At 48.1% G+C, this 21,283-nt stretch overlaps 1 protein-coding gene across 1 annotated transcript in view; it reads right to left on the bottom strand.

Annotated features, from left to right (window-relative positions):
• entpd6 (ectonucleoside triphosphate diphosphohydrolase 6) overlaps positions 1-21,283 on the bottom strand; it is a 78,597-nt gene that overhangs the window by 44,764 nt on the left and 12,550 nt on the right. The window contains exon 3 of the mRNA XM_085981872.1: positions 14,379-14,455. Coding sequence (XP_085837998.1) covers positions 14,379-14,455 — 77 coding nt within the window. The remainder of the gene's footprint in view (positions 1-14,378; positions 14,456-21,283) is intronic.

The raw sequence follows: 21,283 nt of genomic DNA, 5'->3' as shown, positions 1-21,283 counted from the left end.
TTAATATTTCATGATTTAAAAATAAATTGTTCTCGGGATGCGAGCATTGCTGGAAAGGTGGCATTTATTGCCCATCCCTAGTTGCCCAGGAGAAGGTGGTGGTGAGCCGCCTTCTTGAACTGCTGCAATCCGTGCGGTGAAGGTACTCCCACAGTGCTGTTAGGGAGGGAGTTCCAGGATTTTGACCCAGCGGCGATGAAGGAACGGCGATATATGTCCAAGTTGGGATGGTGTGCAACTTGGAGCTGATTTACAAGACTCGTTGCTGCAGTTTCTCATAGCAGACAGGACCTGGAGTTTAACATTTTCAGTATTTGCATACTTTTGAACTCAGATTTTGAACTTGATAAAAATGGCAGGATATTCATTTCTGAAGCAATATTTTTATTACACAAAGCTACAGCTAAAAAAATATAATTTTCCAAATTAAAAATTAATTAGAAAATTCTTCTTTACATTCAGAATTACATTTGGACTCCTGACCATAATATACAGTTGCATGTCTCACAAAGCCAGATTGTTCCACCTCATCTTGTCCTGAGGACAGAGCTAAATTCTGGTCCAATTAAATATTCCCCGTTCTGCACTCCTAATCCAGGAGCAGTCAATCCCAGTTGGACAGCAAGCAAGTTTGGCCCTGCAAAGTTGAGTGTTGGCAAACACAACAACAACAACTTGTATTTATATAGTGCCTTTAACGTAGTAAAACGTCCCAAGGCGCTTCATGGGAGCATTTTAAGACAAAAAATGACATGTATCGACATAAGGATAAATTAGGGCAGGTGACCAAAAGCTAGGTCAAAGAGGTAGGTTTTAAGGAGCGTCTTAAAGGAGGAGAGAGAGGTAGAGAGGCGGAGAGGTTTAGGCAGGGAATTCCAGAGCTTAGGGCCTAGGCAACAGAAGGCACGGCCACCAAAGGTTGAGCAATTATAATCAGGGATCCTCAAGCGGGCAGAACAGCACTACATTACACCAGCGGCAGCAGACTGAGTAATGTGCTGAGTGATCCTGATGCAAATACAGCAAGTCGCAGTGCCAAACTTTCACGACGGCATTTTGTACAATCACCCGAGTGCCAGCCATCATGAAAGTGCTATTGAATTATGTCCAACAGTTAAAGCCTTTGACAGATGCTGCAGCATGCACGCTGACCCAGCTCAAGAAGGCAACTAGTTTTGTTTTGGTACAGGCAATGTATTGCATGCCAGTGTCAAAGTGCACAATGTCCGACCACAGCTCGATTTTCCAAGCTCTGAGGAGGCGGGACAGCACATAAAATCGGAGAAATTGGGGGCAGGTGGCAAACCTGCCCCCATCCCGCCTCCGTGCCCTTTTGCCAGGAGGCGGGAAGATATGCAGCTTCGGGTCCCGTCTCCTGGAGGCAGGAAAGGCTTTTAATCCTTTTAACTGCCTATTAACAGGTAGTTAACAAGCAGAAAAACGGATTAGTGCCATTTTACCTTCACAGGTGAAGGCTTCCCGACCTCGGAGAACCCCGCTGGGTTGGCGGAGACGTGGAGGAGGTCTGCGGCGGTCGGAGACACCTGGAAGTAAGGTGTAGAGATGAGTGATGGGTGCAGGTGTGGAGTGGTAAGTATGCAAGGTGTGTGGCGTACCGATCACAGAAAGGACACAATCCGCTTTTCGGTCCGTAGACTATAAATCAGGCGTCATGCCTTTAAGAAGGATCACACCTTTAAGAAACTCGATCTGCAACATAGTTAAGCCCAGAGCGGGGGAGGAGCAGTCAAAGCTGTGGACTGATGAAAAGCAGTCGGACTTGGTGTAGTCTCTGACGCCATTTTGTGTTCAACATGCAGTCTCGACAATTAAACCTTTTCTGTTGAACCTCTCCGAGTTCAGTATTTTTTGCTAGGAGTACGTAGACTCCTACATTGGTGACCCCGACGCTCAGGACGACTCCTAAGCATAACCATGGCTGACACAAACGCAGTTTGTGTGAAGCTGCCGGAGTTCTGAGAGAACCTAGCCACCGCCTGGTTCCTTCAAGCCGAATCGCAATTCCGACTCCGCGGCATCACCGCCGACGCAACGATGTACGACTACCTCCTCACCTCCCTGGGCAGCTCCGCAATCACGAAAGTCTGGACAACACTACAAAACCCTTCGGAGGAAGGCAAGTACGCACATCTCAAGGCCGCGCTCCTTAGAAAATTCACAGCCTCCCAATTTTTGCGCAACTGCCACCTCCTCGACCTCCCGGGCCTCGGTGACTCCACGCCGTCAGACTTGCTCTCACACATGCTTGCTCTGACCGACGAGAAACCGCCCGGCTCCCTCTTCCGCACGCTCTTTATCCGCCAACTACCTCCCAGCATCCGCCCGGCGATCGTGGCATCCAGCCTCACGGACCTCGAGGCCCTGGCCGACGAAGCCAATAAGCTCCTGTCCGCCGGCTCCAACCACACCGTCACCCCCGACCTGGCCTCCGCAGCGTCGGCGCACGCTCCACCCTCTACCGCGCGGCCACACAGCTTGGCCACGAGGCCCCCGCGTCCCCCAAGCCCTCCGACCCAGGGCTACTGCTACTTCCATACCCGGTTCGGCGCACAGGCACGCTGCTGCAGCCATCCCTGCACGTTTCCAACCGCCCCCACACCGGCCTACACGATGGCCGTGGGGCAAGCAGGCGCGCTGCTGTACATTACGGACAGCGCCTCCGGACGCCGTTTCCTATGTGACACGGGCACGCAGCGCAGCATCATCCCCGCGTCCGCCCTCAAGATCCAGCGAGGCGGCTGCGGCTCTGCGCTGGCTGCTGCCAACGGCACCGACATCCGGCACCTGCACCGTCACCATCGACCTCGCAGGCCACCGCTACCACTGGGAGTTTATCACCGCCAAGGTGCTCTCCCCGCTCCTCGGTGCGGATTTCCTGTGCGCTCACGGCCTGTTGGTCAACATGCCTCGGCGCCGCCTCGTGGACATGAACACCATGTCACCTATCCCGGGCGCCATGGCCACCCCCCCAACCCGCCGAAATGGCATGGCAGTGCCGCGCCCGCTCAACGGACGACTACTCAGCACTCCTGGCTGAGTTCCCAGCCCTCACCAACCCGACCTTCTCCGCGAAAGTTGCTAAGCACGGGGTAGAACACTTCATCCCCACCACAGGCCCACCACGCCCGCAGGCTGGACCCGGCCAAGCTGGAGATCACGCGGGCCGAGTTCGCCACAATGGAACAGCTTGGCATCATCCGCCGCTCCAACAGCCCCATGGCCTCCTGTGGTGATTATTCTTTATGTTTAGTAAGTATTGTGATTGGTTGTTTGTTTCCTGCCTTGGGATATATGCTGCAATCTCATTGGTAGTTGATGTCATGTGATTTGTGGTGGCCATCTTAAATTCAGTTCTTTCCAGCCTTTAGTGGGGACTGGGTGTTGAAAGATGTGCTACAGGATTTTTAAGTTAATAAAGCCTAGATTAGAAAGGCAAATCTATTCTTTATTTCAATTTATTAACTTTATGTCAGAATGGAGCGATATCTTCAACCAGAACGATTCAATGCTGACCCTAATTCTGCAGGAGTGGATGATAAATGGAAACACTGGTATTGTACATTTAAAAACTTTTTGGGCGTGTTGGATCAAGAGTCTCTAAATAAGCTGAATATGCTGATCAACTACATTGCTCCGGATGTGTATAAGTATATTTTGGACTGTAAAACTTACGAAGTGGCTATTTCTACATTGGAAAAGATTTTTGTTAAACCAAAGAATGAGGTATTTGCACGTCACCTTCTATCTGCCCGTAGGCAGCAGGTGGGAGAATCTTTGGATACTTATTTACAAGCACTTCGGTGCCTTAGTGTTAACTGTAATTATAAGGCCGTGACGGCTGAAGAATATAAGGAAGAATCGGTACGGGATGCTTTTATTAATGGATTACTGTCTAGATCAATTCGTCAGCGGTTGTTAGAAAATAAGACTTTGGATCTTAAGAGTGCTTTTGAGCAAGCTTCTACATTGGATGTGGCTCAGAGAAGTTCGGATTCTTATGCTCTTTTTAATCGGCCTGTGACTGTGGTTTCGGCAGTTCCGGATGAAAAGGAATTATGTGGACTTAATAGGAGTGATTTACTAGATTCTGAAACAGTTTCTACTTCAGCAGCTGTTGCCTCTAGGATTCAGAAGTGTTATTTTTGTGGGAACGTCCGGCACCCTCGTCTGAAGTGTCCTGCTCGGGAGGCTGTGTGTAGTAAATGCGGCAAGAGAGGTCATTACGCACGTGTGTGTAAATCATCAGGTTCAATTGCCTCCTCTGTGACTATTCAGCCTTTAGATAGGGTGTTTATTGCATCAATTTCTGCTGCATTTGCTCATGGCCTAAACAAAGCTATAGTTACGGCCCAAGTTAATGGGTTGGAAGTGAAGGCCCTTATAGATACGGGCAGTACCGAGAGTTTTATAAGTCTTCAGTTTGCAAAGGAGAAGCATTTGAAAATTTTGCCTGTTTCCTATCAGGTGTGTATGGCTCAGACGACTCTCACAAGTAGCTGGTTGTTGCCTTGTGAAATTGATTCTTCTAGGTAATACGTATACTGATATACGCTTATCTGTTTTGCCTAATCTCTGTGCGGATATTTTGATTGGTCATGATGTGCTTCAGTTACACGAGTCTCTCAGTCTTTCATTTGGAGGGACTAAGCCACCTTTATCTATTTGTGGATTAACCTCTTTATCCATTTCTCCATTATCACTTTTTTCCAATTTGATGCCGGATTGTAAGCCAATTGCTACCAAGTCAAGAAGGTATAGCAGTCAGGATAGAGAATTTATTAATTCTGAAGTTCAACGTCTCTTATTGGAAGGAATCATTGAACCTAGTTGTTCGCCTTGACGGGCACAGGTAGTTGTCACGACTAACGAGAGACATAAGAAACGAATGGTGATAGACTATTCCCAAACTATTAATAGGTATACTCAATTAGATGCGTACCCTTTGCCTAAGATTGATGAGCTTATCAATAAAGTATCTCAGTATAAGGTTTTTAGCACTATTGACCTAAAGAGTGCTTATCATCAGATTCCTATTGTTAAGAAGGATCAACCATATACGGCCTTTGAGGCTGGTGGAAAGCTGTATCAGTTTTGCCGAATACCATTTGGTGTTACTAATGGTGTTGCTTGTTTTCAACGGGCAATGGATGCTTTTATAAGTGATAACTCTCTCTCTGACACCTTTTCATACTTAGATGACATCACGGTGTGTGGCAAATCAAGGGTGGAGCATGATTCTAATTTAGAAAGATTCCTTCAAGCTGCGGAAAAAGTTAGTTTAACTTTCAATAAAGAGAAGTGTACCTTTTCGACCACTGAGGTAAATCTACTGGGGTACATTATCTCGGGAAACAAGATTAAACCAGACCAAGAACGTCTGTGACCATTCATTGCTTTACCTTGTCCTACTAATTCTAAGGCTTTGCAACGAGTTGTTGGACTGTTTTCTTACTATTCTAATTGGATTGCAAATTTTTCACAGAAGATCCGGCCTCTTATTCGGGTTACGACATATCCTCTATCATGGGAGGCCAGGACGTGTTTTGATAATTTTAAAAAGGATATCCTTGGAGCAGTTGTGCATTCTATTGATGAGCAGGTTCCTTTTGTGATTGACACGGACGCTTCTGATTTTGCAATTGGGGCTACTCTGAACCAAAATGGAAGACCTGTGGCCTTTTTCTCACGTACCTTGAACAATAGTGAAAAAAGGCATTCTTCAATAGAGAAAGAGGCGTATGCAATAGTAGAAGCACTGCGTAAATGGAGACATTATTTATCGAGGCGACATTTTATGTTGGTAACTGATCAAAAGTCTGTGTCCTTTATGTTTGATGTCAAACATTTTGGAAAGATTAAGAATGATAAAATAATGAGGTGGAGGATTGAGTTGGCATGTTACCATTTTGATATAGTTTATCGTCCGGGGAAGGATAATGTTGCTGCTGATGCGCTGTCGAGGGCTTATTGTTCTGTGATTCACGGAGATACGCTTATTAATCTTCACAATGCCTTCTGCCATCCTGGGGTTACGAGGGTGATACACTTTGTACGCAGTAAGAATTTGCCCTTTTCAGTTGAAGACGTCAAGCGGATGACTTCATCATGTTCTATCTGTGCTCGGTGTAAACCGAATTTCTTTAAGCCTCAACGAGCTCATCTTATAAAGGCTACTTCTCCTTTTGAACGTTTGAGCGTCGATTTCAAGGGGCCTCTTCCTTCAACTACTCAAAACCGATATATATTTACTGTTGTGGATGAGTTTTCAAGGTTCCCTTTTGCTTTTCCTTGCGCAGATGTATCAGCTGCTACAGTTATCAAATGTCTGACTCAACTTTTTGTCATCTTTGGGATGCCTGCGTATATCCATTCGGATCAGGGAAGTTCTTTTATGTCTTCCCAGTTGAAGGAATACCTTCAGAGTCGGGGAATTTCTACTAGCAGAACTACCCCGTATAATCCCCAGGGTAATGGACAGTGCGAACGATACAATGGGGTGATCTGGAAGGCAGTTATGTTGGCTTTGACATCCCGGAACCTTAAGAATACACAGTGGGAAATGGTACTGCCTGATGCCCTGCATTCCATTAGATCATTGCTTTCAACGGCTACTAATGTGACCCCCCATGAAAGGCTCTTTAACTATCCGCGGAGATCTACTACGGGATATTCGGTACCTTCATGGCTTACTATGCAGGGACCTGTGCTGCTTCGACGCCATGTTAGATTGTCAAAATATGATCCTTTAGTGGAGGAGGTGGAGCTGTTGGAGGCAAATTCCCAATATGCTCATATTCGATTCCAAGATGGGAAAGAAAGTACCGTTTCAATTAAAGACTTGGCTCCTTGTGGTGGCCAGCCCTCTTCTGAGGATATTAACAATAGTCATGATTCAGATAACGTGGATGCTGTTACAAATACTACGAATATTTCCAATCCGACTGCAGATAATTATACTTCTATTAGCCAGCCCTCGATGGATGTTCATGACCGTCCCAGTTTACCTCCTGATGGGATTTCTAATCCGGAAACCGTTGAAGATCGGGATATGGATAGCCTTCCTGCAGAAGATACTTGTGTCTCCTGGTGTGGGAGGGCAAGGAATTTCACCAAGGTTAAGAAGGTCGACACGAACAAGATATCTGGTCGACCGATTGAAAATGGACTTTTAAATTGATAGTAATGTTTTAAAATTGTTGAAATATTATATTATATTGTTTTAGTTGAGAGATACTTAATACTTATGTGCAATGTTACTATTTGTTGTTGCTCACTTAGTATTGTGTCATGTTGAATAGTTTTATTTTGTCTGTGCATAGTTTTAGTTGTAAATAATTAATTATAAATTGTAAAGGTTATTTAGGTTGGAGTATATTTTAAGAGGGGTGAATGTGGTGATTATTCTTTATGTTTAGTAAGAAGTATTGTGATTGGTTGTTTGTTTCCTGCCTTGGGATATATGCTGTAATCTCATTGGTAGTTGATGTCATGTGATTTGTGGTGGCCATCTTAAATTCAGTTCTTTCCAGCCTTTAGTTGGGACTGGGTGTTGAAAGATGTGCTACAGGATTTTTAAGTTAATAAAGCCTAGATTAGAAAGGCAAATCTATTCTTTATTTCACCTCCCCACTCCACATCGTCACCAAACCCGACGGGGGATGACGCCCCTACGGGGACTACCGGCGCCTAAACGACGCCACCATGCCGGATCGGTACCCCATACCGCACATTCAAGACTTCTCGGCTAGACTGGCTGGGCGCTCAGTCTTCTCCAAAGTCGACCTGGTGCGCAGTTACCATCAGGTGCCAGTCCACCCCACGGACGTTCCCAAGACGGCCATAATCACCCCTTTTGGGCTATTCGAGTTCCTCCGAATGCCCTTCGGCCTCAAACGCGGCCCAGGCCTTCCAGCGGCTCATGGACTCGGTCCTCCGGGACCTGAAGTTCCTCTTTGTCTACCTGGATGACATCCTGGTAGCTAGTTCCTCCAAGCAGGAACACATCGAGCACCTCCGCACCCTGTTCCAGCGGCTCAGTGAGCAAGGGCTCATCATCAGCCCAGCCAAGTGCCAATTCGGCCTCAGCAGGATCGAATTCCTCGGCCACCACATCACGCAGGACGGAGCCATTCCCCTGCCCGCCAAGGTGCAAGCCGTCCAGCAGTTCCCCCGGCCTACCACCATCAAAGGCCTCCAGGAGTTCTTGGGGATGATCAACTTTTACAACCGCTTCATTCCCGGAGCGGCCTCCCTCATGCTGCCCCTATATGAAGCCCTCCGGGGTAAGAAAGACAGAATGGCGATCGAGTGGTCGGCGGACATGTTGACCACTTTCGACTCGACCAAAAAGGCGCTCGCCAACGCCACCATGCTCGCTCACCCACAGCCCAATGCCAGGGTGGCCCTCACCACGGACGCCTCCGACCACGCGGTCGGCGCCGTGTACGAACAGTGGGTCGACGGGGCCTGGCAACTGCTGGCCTTTTTCAGCCACCAACTGCGCCCCCCGGAGGCCAAATACAGTGCCTTTGACCGCGAGCTCCTCGCACTGTACCTGGGAGTCCGCCATTTTAGATTTCTTCTGGAGGGCCGCCCCTTCACCGCGTTTGTCGACCACAAACCCCTGACATTCGCGATGGCGAAATCTGCGGACCCGTGGTCAGCCAGGCAACAACGCCAGCTCGCCGCGGTGTCCGAATTCACCACGCACATCCGGCACGTCTCCAGTCGAGACAACATGGTGGCCGACTGCCTATCCCGCCCTCCACGGCGCCCACCTGGCAGTGGACTATGCTCAACTGGCAGCGGAGCAACGCACTGACCCCGATCTGCTCTCCGTGCCCACAACCCTCCCAAGGCTGCGAATGACCGATGTCGCCTGCGGCCCGTCCGCCGTCACAGTCAAATGCGACACCTCCTTGGCGCAACCCCGCCCTGTAGTCCCGGCGAAAACGGGTGTTCGACATCGTCCACTGCCTCTCACACCTTGGCACCCGCGCGTCCATTAGACTGGTGGCCAACCGATTTGTCTGGCGCGGCCTGCGCAAACATGTGCGCGTCTGGTCCAGATCCTGCATAGCTTGCCAGCGTGTCAAAATCCACCAGCACGTCAAAGCCCCACTCGAGGAGTTCACCGTGCCAGAAAGAAGGTTTGACCACGTCCATATCGACCTCGTCGGCCCCCTGCCGCCATCACAAGGTCACACGCACCTGCTGACAATCATGGACCGTACCACCCGCTGGCCCGAGGCCATTCCACTGACATCCACCACCACCGCCGACATCGCGAGGGCGTTCATCAGTACCTGGGTCGCTCGGTTCGGCGTCCCCTCCGACATGACGTCGGATAGAGGCCCGCAGTTCACTTCTGATCTGTGGGCCGCCATCGCCCGAAACCTCGGGGTGGCCGTTCACCGCACCACGGTTTACCACCCCCAAGCCAACGGACTGTGCGAGCGATTCCACAGGTCCATGAAGGCGTCCCTCCGCGCCAGCCTCGAGGACGAGGCTTGGATCGACTGCCTCCCGTGGGTGCTACTTGGCCTACGCTCCGCGGTCAAGGAAGACCTGCAAGCCTCGGCGGCGGAACTCGTGTACGGCCAGCCGCCGCGTGTACCCGGAGAGTTCCTGCTCACCGCCACGACCCCCTGGTCGGCTGACCAGCAACGCCGCGCTTTCGCCAACCGAGCACAACAGTTCGCTCCGGTACCCACCGGCCGGCACGGCGAACCAGCAACCCGCGTACCACCTAGCCTGCACATGGCCAAATTTGTTTTCGTGCGCCATGACGCCCACCGAGGACCTCTACGGCCTCCATACGACGGACCCTACAAGGTACTCCAGACGGGGAACAAGTTCTTCCTCCTCGAAGTGGGCGGCAGAACTGACAAGGTGTCGGTCGACCGGCTCAAGCTGGTGCACCTAGAGCCCGACGAACCCGTTCAAGTGGGCCAACCCCCACCGCGGGGCAGACCGCCTAAGAGCCCGACGCGTCCGACCGCTCCGCTCCCGACACCAACTGCCAAGAGCCGTTCCGGCCATGCCATCAAGCCGCCACGCCGGTTCGTACACTCCCTACTAGCGGATTCTGGGGGGAGCTGTGTGGCGTACCGATCACAGAAAGGACACAATCCGCTTTTCGGTCCGTAGACTATAAATCAGGCGTCATGCCTTTACGAAGGATCACACCTTTAAGAAACTCAATCTGCAACATAGTTAAGCCCAGAGCGGGGGAGGAGCAGTCGAAGCTGTGGACTGATGAAAGGCAGTCGGACTTGGTGTAGTCTCTGACGCCATTTTGTGTTCAACATGCAGTCTCGACAATTAAACCTTTTCTGTTGAACCTCTCCGAGTTCAGTATTTTTTGCTAGGAGTACGTAGACTCCTACAGGTGAGTGATAAGTTTAAAAAAGTGTTCACTTACCTTTTTTTTACTTCTGTAGCCTTTAGCCGTGCTGGATCGGGAGAGCGGACATCCACCTTGTCAATTTCAGGTAATGGCTGATGGACCCTCCGATCCATCAGAAACCTGAAATTTACTTTTTTTTACGTTTTTCAGTCCTCACCACAAAAACGAATCACTCAAGAGAATGTCAGTGTTTGACAGCTTCACAGAGCTGTCAAACGCTGTCATTTCTTCTTTCAAGAAGTCTTGACAGATAGCATGTCTGACGTTGACGTGATCTGTCAGTGACTTCTTCCCTAATTGGCTTGCTGAGCCCGCCGGGCGGGCTTAACAAGCTCAATCAGGAAAATCCCTCTGAATGGTCAGGCGAGGATGGAGGCAGGACACTGACACGACAAGCAGCAGTCCCGCCTCCATTGACAAAATCCAGCCCTGTAAGTATAAAATACCAATTTATCTCTCAGCCATCTTTTATGCTGATTTTTTTTTGCTCCGTTCATTTGATTTTTATATGGTTTAAAGATTACAGCATTGTTCTGTGTTGCTCGTTGAGCCGATATGCAGGCTAACAGTGTCGTCTTCCATCCGTGGAACCTTGTCAAAGCTCACCTGATCATCCAATTTACTGTTAAGTATACACTGCAAGTTAAACCTAGTCGAAGCTTGGCTGGAATACAGTCTTCAAATTGAAATACGGTTTATATACTGGAAGCAATCGCGATCCCCGCGCCCGTTTTCGGGCCTAATTGAATTTTTAGCCAGTGTGTTTTAAAAGCAGCAAGACGGCTTTTCTGCTGTAGAACAGGCTTTTCAGCAGACTGGTGCTTTGATAGATTTTTAACGCTGTATGTAAGTGAATACCACCTTAAACATTTACTCCCTCCACCACCGGCGTACCGTGGCTGCAGTGTGTACCATCTACAAGATGCACTGCAGCAACTCGCCAAGGCTTCTTCGACAGCACCTCCCCAACCCGTGACCTCTTCCATTAGAAGGACAAGGGCCGCAGGCGCATGGGACCACCACCACCTCAAAGTTACACACCATTCTGACTTGGAAATATATCGCTGCTCCTTCATCGTCAATGGGTCAAAATCCTGGAACTTCCTACTTAACGGCACTGTGGGAGTACCTTCAACACATGGACTGCAGCGGTTCAAGAAGGCAGCTCACCACCATATTCTCAAGGACAATTAGTGATGGGCAATAAATGCTGGCCTTGCCAGTGACGTCCACATCCCAATGAATGAATTAAAAAGAGATCATCTTGTCCACGAGACCCACCACCTGCTCTCTCGAACCTATTCCCACCAAACTGCTGACCACCCAACTTCCCTTCCTGGCCCCATGTTAGCCGTTATTGATAACGGTTCTCTCTCCTCAGATGCTGTCACCCTACCCTTCAAATCTGCCGTCATCACCCCTCGCCTCAGAAAACCCACCCTTGACCCCTCTGTCCTTGCAAACTACAGCCCCATCTCCAACCTCCCTTTCCCCTCAAGTCCTTGAATGTGCTGTCATCTCCAAAATCTTTCCCGGAACTCCATGTTTGAATCCCTCCAATCAGCTTTCCATCCCTGCCGAAGAAATGGCTCTTATCAAAGTCACAAATGACATCCTGAGACTGAGCGTGGTAAACTATCCCTCCTCGTCCTTCTCAACCTGTCTGCAGCCTTTGACACGGTTGACCACACCATCCTCCTCCAACGCTTCTCCTCCATCATCCAGCTGGGTGGGACTGCCTTCACCTGGTTCCATTCTTATCAATCAAGCCATCGCCCGAGAATCATCTGCAAAGGCCTTACTTCCCGCTCCGGCACTGTTACCTCTGGAGTTCCCCAAGGATCTTTCCTTGGCCCCCTCCTATTCCTCATCTCCATGCTGCCTCTCAGAGACATCATCCGAAAACACGTTAGTTTCCACCATGTACACTGACGACACCCAGCTCTGCCTCCTCACTTCCCTCAGCCCCTCCACTGTCTCTAAATTGTCAGACTGCTTGTCCAACATCCACTACTGGATGAGCAGAAATTTCCTCCAACTAAATGTTGGAAAGACTGAAGCCATTTTCTGGAACGCACTACCTGAAAGGGTTGTGGAAGCAGAACCATAGGGACTTTCAAAAGGCAATTAAGACACGTACTTGGAAGAGGAATAATTTGCACGGTTATGGGGATAAAGCTGAGGTGTGGGACTAAACTGGACTGCTTTTTCAAAGATCAGGCACAAGCATGATGAGCCGAATGGCCTCCTTTAGTTCCGTAAGGTTCTATGATTCTAACCCTCTGGGAACTCTACGTTCCTCCACCTCTGGCTCCTTGGGTATCTCCTACTCCCTTCACCCCACCATTGGCGGCCGTGCTGTCAGCTGTCTAAGTACTAAGCTCTGAAATTCTCTCGCCAGATCTCTTCGCCTCTCCACCTCGCTCCTCCTTTAAGACTCGGCTTAAAACCTACTTCTTTGACTGAGCGTTTGGGCACCTATCCTAATGTCTTTGGCTCGGTGTCAATTTCTGTCTGCTTACGCTCCTGTGAGGCACCTTGGGACATTTTGCTATGTTAAAGGCCCTGTACAAATGCAAATTGTTGTTGTTGTTGTTGTTGTTGTCATTACTTCCTCCTACACCTCCAGTGTTGAAATCAAGACTCATTAAAATCAAAATTCCTTACATCGTCTCTTACTCATTTCCCTGCCTCCCCGCCAAAATCTCAAAACTGTGGAATTCCTGAATCCCTCGGTCTTTTTTTTGTTCTATAATCTTCAGGAGTTTACAGCCAAAGCTTGGCCTAACCCAACTACTTTCTGATGTACTTAGTTTGCTCTGCTCTCTTCAACCTTTATGGTGTCCCTACATAGGGCCGATTGGGCTTATACTCACTGGAGTTTAGAAGAATGAGAGGGGATCTCATTGAAACTTATAAAATTCTAACAGGACTAGACAGACTAGGTGCAGGAAGGATGTTCCCAATGGCCGGGGAGTCCAGAACCAGGGGTCACAGTCTAAGGATAAGGGGTAAGCCATTTAGGACAGAGATGAGGAGGAATTTCTTCACCCAGAGTGGTGAACCTGTGGAATTCTCTACCACAGAAGGCAGTGGAGGCCAATTCATTAAATATATTCAAGAAGGAGTTAGATATATTTCTTAAGGCTAAAGGGATCAAGGGATATGGGGAGAAGGCAGGGACAGGGTACTGAATTTGGATGATCAGCCATGATCTCATTGAATGGCGGAGCAGGCTCGAGGGGCCGAATGGCCTACTCCTGCTCCTAGCTTCTATGTTTCTATACAGAATGGGCCTCCACTTTTGTTTCTTAATTGGAAACAAACTTCATAATCTTGAAGTTACTCAGCATTTTTGCACTAATTGCACTATTTTACAACACCAACGTCATCGCTTTGCTGAACTCCTCTGTTCAGTTCACAAGTGTGACCCTGAGCTTCCGGTCGCTTGCCACTTTAATTCTCCAACCGACTCCCACTCTGACTTGTTTGTCCTTGGCCTCCAACACTGTTCCAATCAAGCTCAAGGAACAGCACCTCATCTTTCAATTAGGCACTTTACAGCCTTCCAGCCTGAACACAGAGTTGAACAACTGGTAATGGAGGATGCTGCACCAGTTCCTCCGGGTATGGTGGAGGTGTGGGCTTGAGCTTAGGGTGGGGTGGCTTATACCCTTGGGGTCTACTTGCCTTTCTTCTTCCACATCCTTGGAACACGGAACCTTCTCTTTGCCAAATTTTCCTTGCAAAAAGCTGTTCACATCTAACATCTTCCAGTTCTGATGAAAGGTCATCGACCTGAAACGTTAACCCTGCTTCTCTTTCTATAGTTGCTGCCTGACCCGCTGAGTATTTCCAGCATTTTCTGTTTTTATTTCTTAAGATGAGTTGCTGGTAACATTTTATTCACTCTAATAAGAAAAAGTAAGAAAGTAAGAGAAAGTAATACCAAATGGGGTTTGTCAGAATATGCCGACAATCCTGGCTTCAAGGCTTTGAAAGTTTCATGTGCAAGTTTAGGAGATTCTGTTGAAAAGAAACACAAATTTTGAAAACTGAACGATTAGACTTTTCAAATCTGTAATTCATATCAATTATGTGAGCATACAGTAATAACCATTGCTTTACTTGATAGCTTTATAAGTTTAGTTAACTGAGCTTAGAATTATAGACCTAAGCAATAAATATATTGAAATTACATAATAGGATACAAATGGGAGTCTTTCAGAAAGGAGAGTACAATGCCAACATGTTCCCGTAAAGGTCAAGGGTGGGACCAATAAGCCCAGGGAACCCTGGATGTCAAGGGATATACAAGAATGGATTAGGAAAAAAAGGGAGGCTTTTGGCAGATACAAAGGACTAAAAACAGTGAAAGCCCTAGAGGAGTATAGAAAGTGCAGGGGGGGGGTACTTAAAAAAGAAATTAGGAGTGCGAAGAAAGGGCATGAAAAAACACTGGTGGGCAAAATAAAGGAAAATCCCAAGGTATTTTATAAGTATATTAAGGGCAAGAGGATAACCAGGAAAAGAGTAGGGCCCAATTGGGACCAAAGTGGCCATCTGTGTGTAGAGCCAGAAGATGTAGGTGAGGTTTTAAATGAATATTTTGCATCTCTGTTCACTATGGAGAAGGGTGATGTAGGCATAGAAATCAGGCAGGGGGATTGTGATATACTTGAACAAATTAGTATTGAGAGAGAGGAGGTACTAGCGGTTTTAGCGGGCTTAAAAGTGGATAAATCCCCAGGCCCTGACGAGATGTATCCCAGGCTGCTGTGTGAGGCAAGGGAGGAGATTGCAGGGGCTCTGACACAAATTTTCAGAACCGCTCTGGTCACAGGGGAGGTGCCAGAGGACTGGAGAACAGCTAACGTAGTACCATTGTTCAAGAAGGGTAGTAGGGATAAACCAGGGAATTACAGGCCAGTGAGCCTAACATCAGTGGTAGGGAAATTATTGGAAAAAATTCTGAGGGACAGAATTAGTCTCCACTTGAGAGAGGCAGGGATTAATCAGGGATAGTCAGCATGGCTTTGTCAGGGGGAGATCATGTCTGACCAATTTGATTGAATTTTGAGAGGGGGTGACCAAGTGTGTGGATGAGGGTAGTGCAGTTGATGTAGTCTACATGGACTTCAGTAAGGCTTTTGACAAAGTCCCACATGGGAGACTGGTCAAGAAGGTAAGAGCCCATGGGATCCAGGGCAATTTGGCACATTGGATCCAAAATTGACTTAGTGGCAGGAGGCATAGGGTGATGGTCGAAGGTTGTTTTTGTGACTGGAAGCCTGTGTCCAGTGGTGTACCGCAGGGATCGGTGCTGGGTCCTTTGCTGTTTGTAGTGTACATTAATGATTTAGATATGAATGTAGGAGGTATGATCAGTAAGTTCGCAGATATCACGAAAATTGGTGGAGTGGTAAATAGCAAGGAGGGAAGCCTCAGGACGATATAGACGGGATGTTTAGATGGGCAGAACGGTGGCAAATGGAATTTAACCTTGAAAAGTGTGAGGTGATGCATTTTGGGAGGACAAACAAGGCAAGGGAATACCCAATGAATGGTAAGATCCTAGGAAGGACAGAGGATCATAGGGACCTTGGTGTGCATGTACATAGATCCCTGAAGGCAGCAGGACAGGTAGATAAGGTGGTTAAAAAGGCATATGGGATATTTGCCTTCATTAGCCGAGGCATAGAATATAAGAGCAGGGAGGTTATGATGGAGTTGTACAAAACGCTAGTTAGGCCACAGCTGGAATACTGTGTGCAGTTCTGGTCACCACACTATAGGAAGGATGTGGTTGCATTGGAGAGGATGCAGAGGAGATTCACCAGGATGTTACCTGGGCTGGAGCGCTTCAGCTATGAAGTTGTTGGGGTTGTTTTCCTTAGAGCAAAGAAGGCTGAGGGGGGACCTGATTGAGGTGTACAAAATTATGAGGGGCATAGATAAGGTAGATAGAAAGGAACTTTTCCCCTTAGTAGAGGGGTCAATAACCAAGGGGCATAGTTTCAAGGTAAGGGGCAGGAGGTTTAGAGGGGATTTGAGGAAAAACGTTTTCACCCAGAGGGTGGTTGGAATCTGGAACTCACTGCCTGAAAGGGTGGTAGAGGCAGGAACCCTCACAACATTCAAGAAGCATTTAGATGAGCACTTGAAACGCCATAGCATACAAGGCTACGGACCAAGTGCTGGAAAATTGGATTAGAATAGACAAGGCTTGATGGCCAGCGCGGACATGATGGGCCGAAGGGCCTCTTTCTGTGCTGTATAACTCTATGACTCTAAATCAAAAGCCAAGTTATTGCAGTGCAAGATAGATTGCTGGAGAGCTTTAAAAAATATTTTATCTAAACTTATATGATAGAAAAATAGGCCATTAATGCTGTCAAAAAACAGGATTCAGGGTTAAAAGGGACAAGTAGACATGCTCCAGCGATGTCAGCTCAGAGCCCCTTTGCTTGCAGTTCTCGTGTAAATGCATCTACTTGTATAAAATAAAAATAATTTGGTGGGTATGTCTGTCCATTTCCAGAAATGATTGGTCAGTTCTTGATCAGTACAACTGTGAATGGTCCCTACATTTTTGATCATATGGATCATAAGGACCAATCCCATGCAACATTCAGTGCACGTTGCCTGCCATCTTGCTGCATGCCCAGACCAGTGCAGTGAAGGGCTTCCTTCCATGCCTGGTCCTCTTGGCTATTACCCACCTCGCTCTTCCAATCCTGCAGGTCAGCCACCTCAGTCACATGGTTAGCAGAAACCACTCAAATGTAGGATCTAGTATGTTGGGTGCCTTCTTGCTCCGTGCTCTGCAGCCACTACAACACACTACTCCCCAATCCAGGCTCTTTGCTTTGGGTTTTGTTTTCACTCTGTACTGTCTCAGTTCTCCGCCCCATACCATCCACATTTCCCAGCTAAACCCCCACTTTTTCCTCTCATCCACAGGTATTGTAGCAGCTTCTAGATGGGCTCTCCCTGCCTCGCCCCAGTTTATGCCCACCAATCCTGATGTTGCCTGCCACCTTGCTGTTGCAGCTTCTAGATGGGCTCTCCCTGCCTCGCCCCAGTTTATGCCCACCAATCCTGATGATGCCTGCCACCTTGCTGTAGCAGCTTCGAGATGGGCTCTCCCTGCCTCGCCCCAGTTTATGCCCACCAATCCTGATGTTGCCTGCCACCTTGCTGTAGCAGCTTCGAGATGGGCTCTCCCTGCCTCGCCCCAGTTTATGCCCACCAATCCTGATGTTGCCTGCCACCTTACTGCTTGCCTTTACAAAAATGTAAAAGATACAAGTTAAATAAATCAGTACGAAAGAAGAAAGACTTGCACTTATATAGCACCTTTCACGCCCTCAGGACGTCTGAAAGTGCTTTACAGCGAATGAAGTACAATATTTCTATTTAAGTGTAGTCACTGCTGTAACGCAAGAAATGTGTGACTGCCAATTTGCGCACAGCAAGGTCCCACAAACTGTACATCTGTTTTAGTGATGCTGGTTGAGGGAGAACTCCAGTGTTCTTCTTCAAAATGGTGCCATGGGTTTCTTATGTCCACCTGAGAGAGCAGACGGGGCCTCAGTTTAAATTCTCAAAGATGGCACCTCCAACAGTGCAGCACTCCCTCAGTACTGCACTGGAGCCTCATTCTCGAATTTGTGCTCAAGTCTCTGGAGTGGGGCTTGAACCCACAACATTCTGACACAGAAGCGAGAGCGCTAACAACAGAGCCACGGCTAAAATCACAATAAACAACAACAACTTGTATTTATATAGCGCCTTTAATGTATGTAATACCCACTGGAAATGTTATGTACGCTAAGTATGGTTATCAATCTTTAACTTAGACACTGTATTATCATTGTTATAAATCCCTGGGTTAAAGTTGCCCATGTGAAGGTACGGCAAGAACTTTTAAGGACACAATGTGACTAAGAGCAGACTTTCCATAATTCTGCACCAGTATCAACTGTTGCAGACAGTGAGGCTGCGCAGTCTCCAGGCAGAAACCCCAGGAGGAAGGGGTGGAGTCGGGGTTTTTGCGAGCGGGAAACGGGAGCAACTGGAAGAAAAGAGGGCAGGAGCTCTGAAAAGAGGGCTCAGGAGGCAAATGGCTGCCGCATCCCGTCCCGGGCTTCCAAACTCGGCCGCCGCCCTTCGTATTAGTAGCTCTGCATCCAGAACTCAAAGTGGGATTCAGTGATCGTGAAGAGAATTCAACGAAGGGGTTCGGAGTCGTAAGTCTTGCAGGCATTATACATACCATGAGCTCCAACTTAAGCGCGCCAACGAAAGAGTGCACTCGAATTTGGACACAGGGACAGATTCTCCTTTGAATCCATATAAATGGAGAATGTATGTTTATTATGTCTAGATTCATTCTAATGTATGCAAATGTCTAATTTAGGTCATTGACCCGTAATCTTCTTATACTGTCTGACGTTAAAACTATAAAGTAAGATCATTAGAATTAAGCCATTGTAGTAGTGATCTCCTTACTGGACTATAGAATACTGTCTACAACAGAGACCACATCTCACATATACGCCCCAAGGCACTTCACAGGAGTGTAATCAGACAAAAATTGACACCGAGCCATAAGGAGAAATTAGGGCAGGTGACCAAAAGCTTAGTCAAAGAGATAGGTTTTAAGGAGCGTCTTAAAGGAGGAGAGAGAGGTAGCGAGGTGGAGAGGTTTAGGCAGGGAATTCCAGAGCTTAGGGCCTAGGCAACAGAAGGCACGGCCACCAAAGGTTGAGCAATTATAATCAGGGATGCTCATGAGGCCAGAATTAGAGGAGCGCAGATATCTCAGGGTGGGGAGGGGGGGCGTTGTGGGGCTGAAGGAGATTAGAAATAGGGAGAAGCGAGGCCATGGAAGGATTTGAAAACAAGGATGAGAATTTTGAAATCAAGACGTTGCTTAACCGGGAGCCAATGTAGGTCAGCGAGCACAGGGGTGATGGGTGAACGGGACTTGGTGTGAGTTAGGACACGGGCAGCTGAGTTTTGGATGACCTCAAATTTACGTAGGGTGGAATGTGGGAGGCCAGCCAGGAGTGTGTTGGAATAGTCAAGCCTAGAGGTAACAAAGGCATGGATGAGGGTTTCAGCAGCGGATGAGCTGAGGCAGGGGCAGAGACGGGCGATGTTACGGAGGTGGAAATAGGCGGTCTTTGTTATGCCGCGGATATGTGGTCAGAACCTCGTTTCAGGGTCAAATATGACACCAAGGTTGCGAACAGTGTGGTTCAGCTTCAGGCAGATGTTAGGGAGAGGGATGGAGTCAGTGGCCAGGGAACAGAGTTTGTGACAGGACCGAAAACAATGGCTTCGGTCTTCCCAATATTTAATTGGAGAACATTTCTGCTCATCCAGAACTGGATGTCGGACAAGCAGTCTGGCAATTTAGAGACCATGGAGGGGTCGAGAGAAGTGGTGGTGAGGTAGGGCTGGGTGTTATCAGTGTACATGGAAACTGACGCTGTGTTTTTGGATGATGTCGCCAAGGTGCAGTATGTAGAGGAGAAATTGGGGTGCGCCAAGGATAGATCCTGGACACCAGAGGTAACAATGCAGGTGCGGGAAGAGAAGACGTTGCAGGTGATTCTCTGGCTACGATTAGATAGATAAGAATGGAACCAGGCGAGTGCAATCCCAGCCAGCTGGACAACAGTGGAGAGGCGTTGGAGAAGGATGGAGTGGTCAAATGTGTCAAAGGTTGCAGACAGGTCGAGAAGGACGAGGAGGGATAGTTTACCACAGTCACAGTCGCAACGGATGTCATTTGTGACTTTGAGAGCCGTTTCGGTACTGTGGCAGGGGCGGAAACCGGATTGGAGGGATTCAAACATGGAGTTGCGGGAAAGATGTGTACGGATTTGGGAGACAACAACATGTTCAAGGACTTTGGAGAGGAAAGGGAGGTTGGAGATGGGGCGGTAGTTTGCAAGGGCGGAGGGGTCAAAGGTTGTTTTTTTGAGGAGAGGGGTGATGACGGCAGATTTGAGGGAGACGGAGACAGTACCCGAGGAGAGAGAACTGTTAACAATGTCAGCTAACATGGGAGCCAGAAAAGGAAGTTGGGTGGTCAGCAGTTTGGTGGGAATAGGGTCGAGGGAGCAGGAGGTGGGTCTCATGGACAAGATGAGCGCGGAGAGGTCATGAGGGGAGATTGGAGAGAAACTGGAGAAAGATGTGAGTTCAGGGCTAGGGCAGGGGGGAACCTTAGAGGAAGTTTGGCCTGGTGGGCTTGGGGAAGGAAGGAAAGTGGCAGAGGCAGCTGAATGGATGGTCTCAATCTTAGAGACAAAGAAGTCCATGAGCTCCTCACACTTGTTGTCGGAGGTGAGGGTGGAGGAGACAGGGGAGAGAGAGAGAGAGAGAGTGTGAGTGTGTTTCCACTTGCGGGAAAGAGCATAACTAGAGGCCATCAATATAAGATAGTTACCAGGAAATCAAATAGGGAATTCAGAAGAAACCTCTTTACCCAGACAGTGGTGAGAATGTGGAACTCGCTACCACAGGGAGTAGTTGAGGCAAATAGTATAGATGCATTTAAAGGGAGGCAAGACAAGCATATGAGGGAGAAGGGAATAGAGGGTTATGCTGACCGAATTAGATGAGGAAAGACAGGAGGAGGCTCGAGTGGAGCATAAACGACGGCATGGACTGGTTGGGCCAAATAGCCTGTTTCTGTGCTGTATATTCTATGTAATACGTAGACCATAAAAGCTAACTTAAAGGGAAGGACAAGTGAGAGAGAATTTTTTGTTGTCTGTGAAGCAGGAATGCTCCAAGGGGATATCCTTGGCTGATGGTATATGTCTGTTTGTTCTT

This window comes from Somniosus microcephalus, chromosome 3 (assembly GCF_052327205.1).
Source record: "Somniosus microcephalus isolate GS21.2 chromosome 3, FLI_Smic_1.0, whole genome shotgun sequence".
Lineage (NCBI taxonomy): Eukaryota > Metazoa > Chordata > Chondrichthyes > Squaliformes > Somniosidae > Somniosus > Somniosus microcephalus.
Note: the sequence above shows the minus strand (reverse complement) of the source record. Positions and strands in the feature narration are given on the sequence as shown.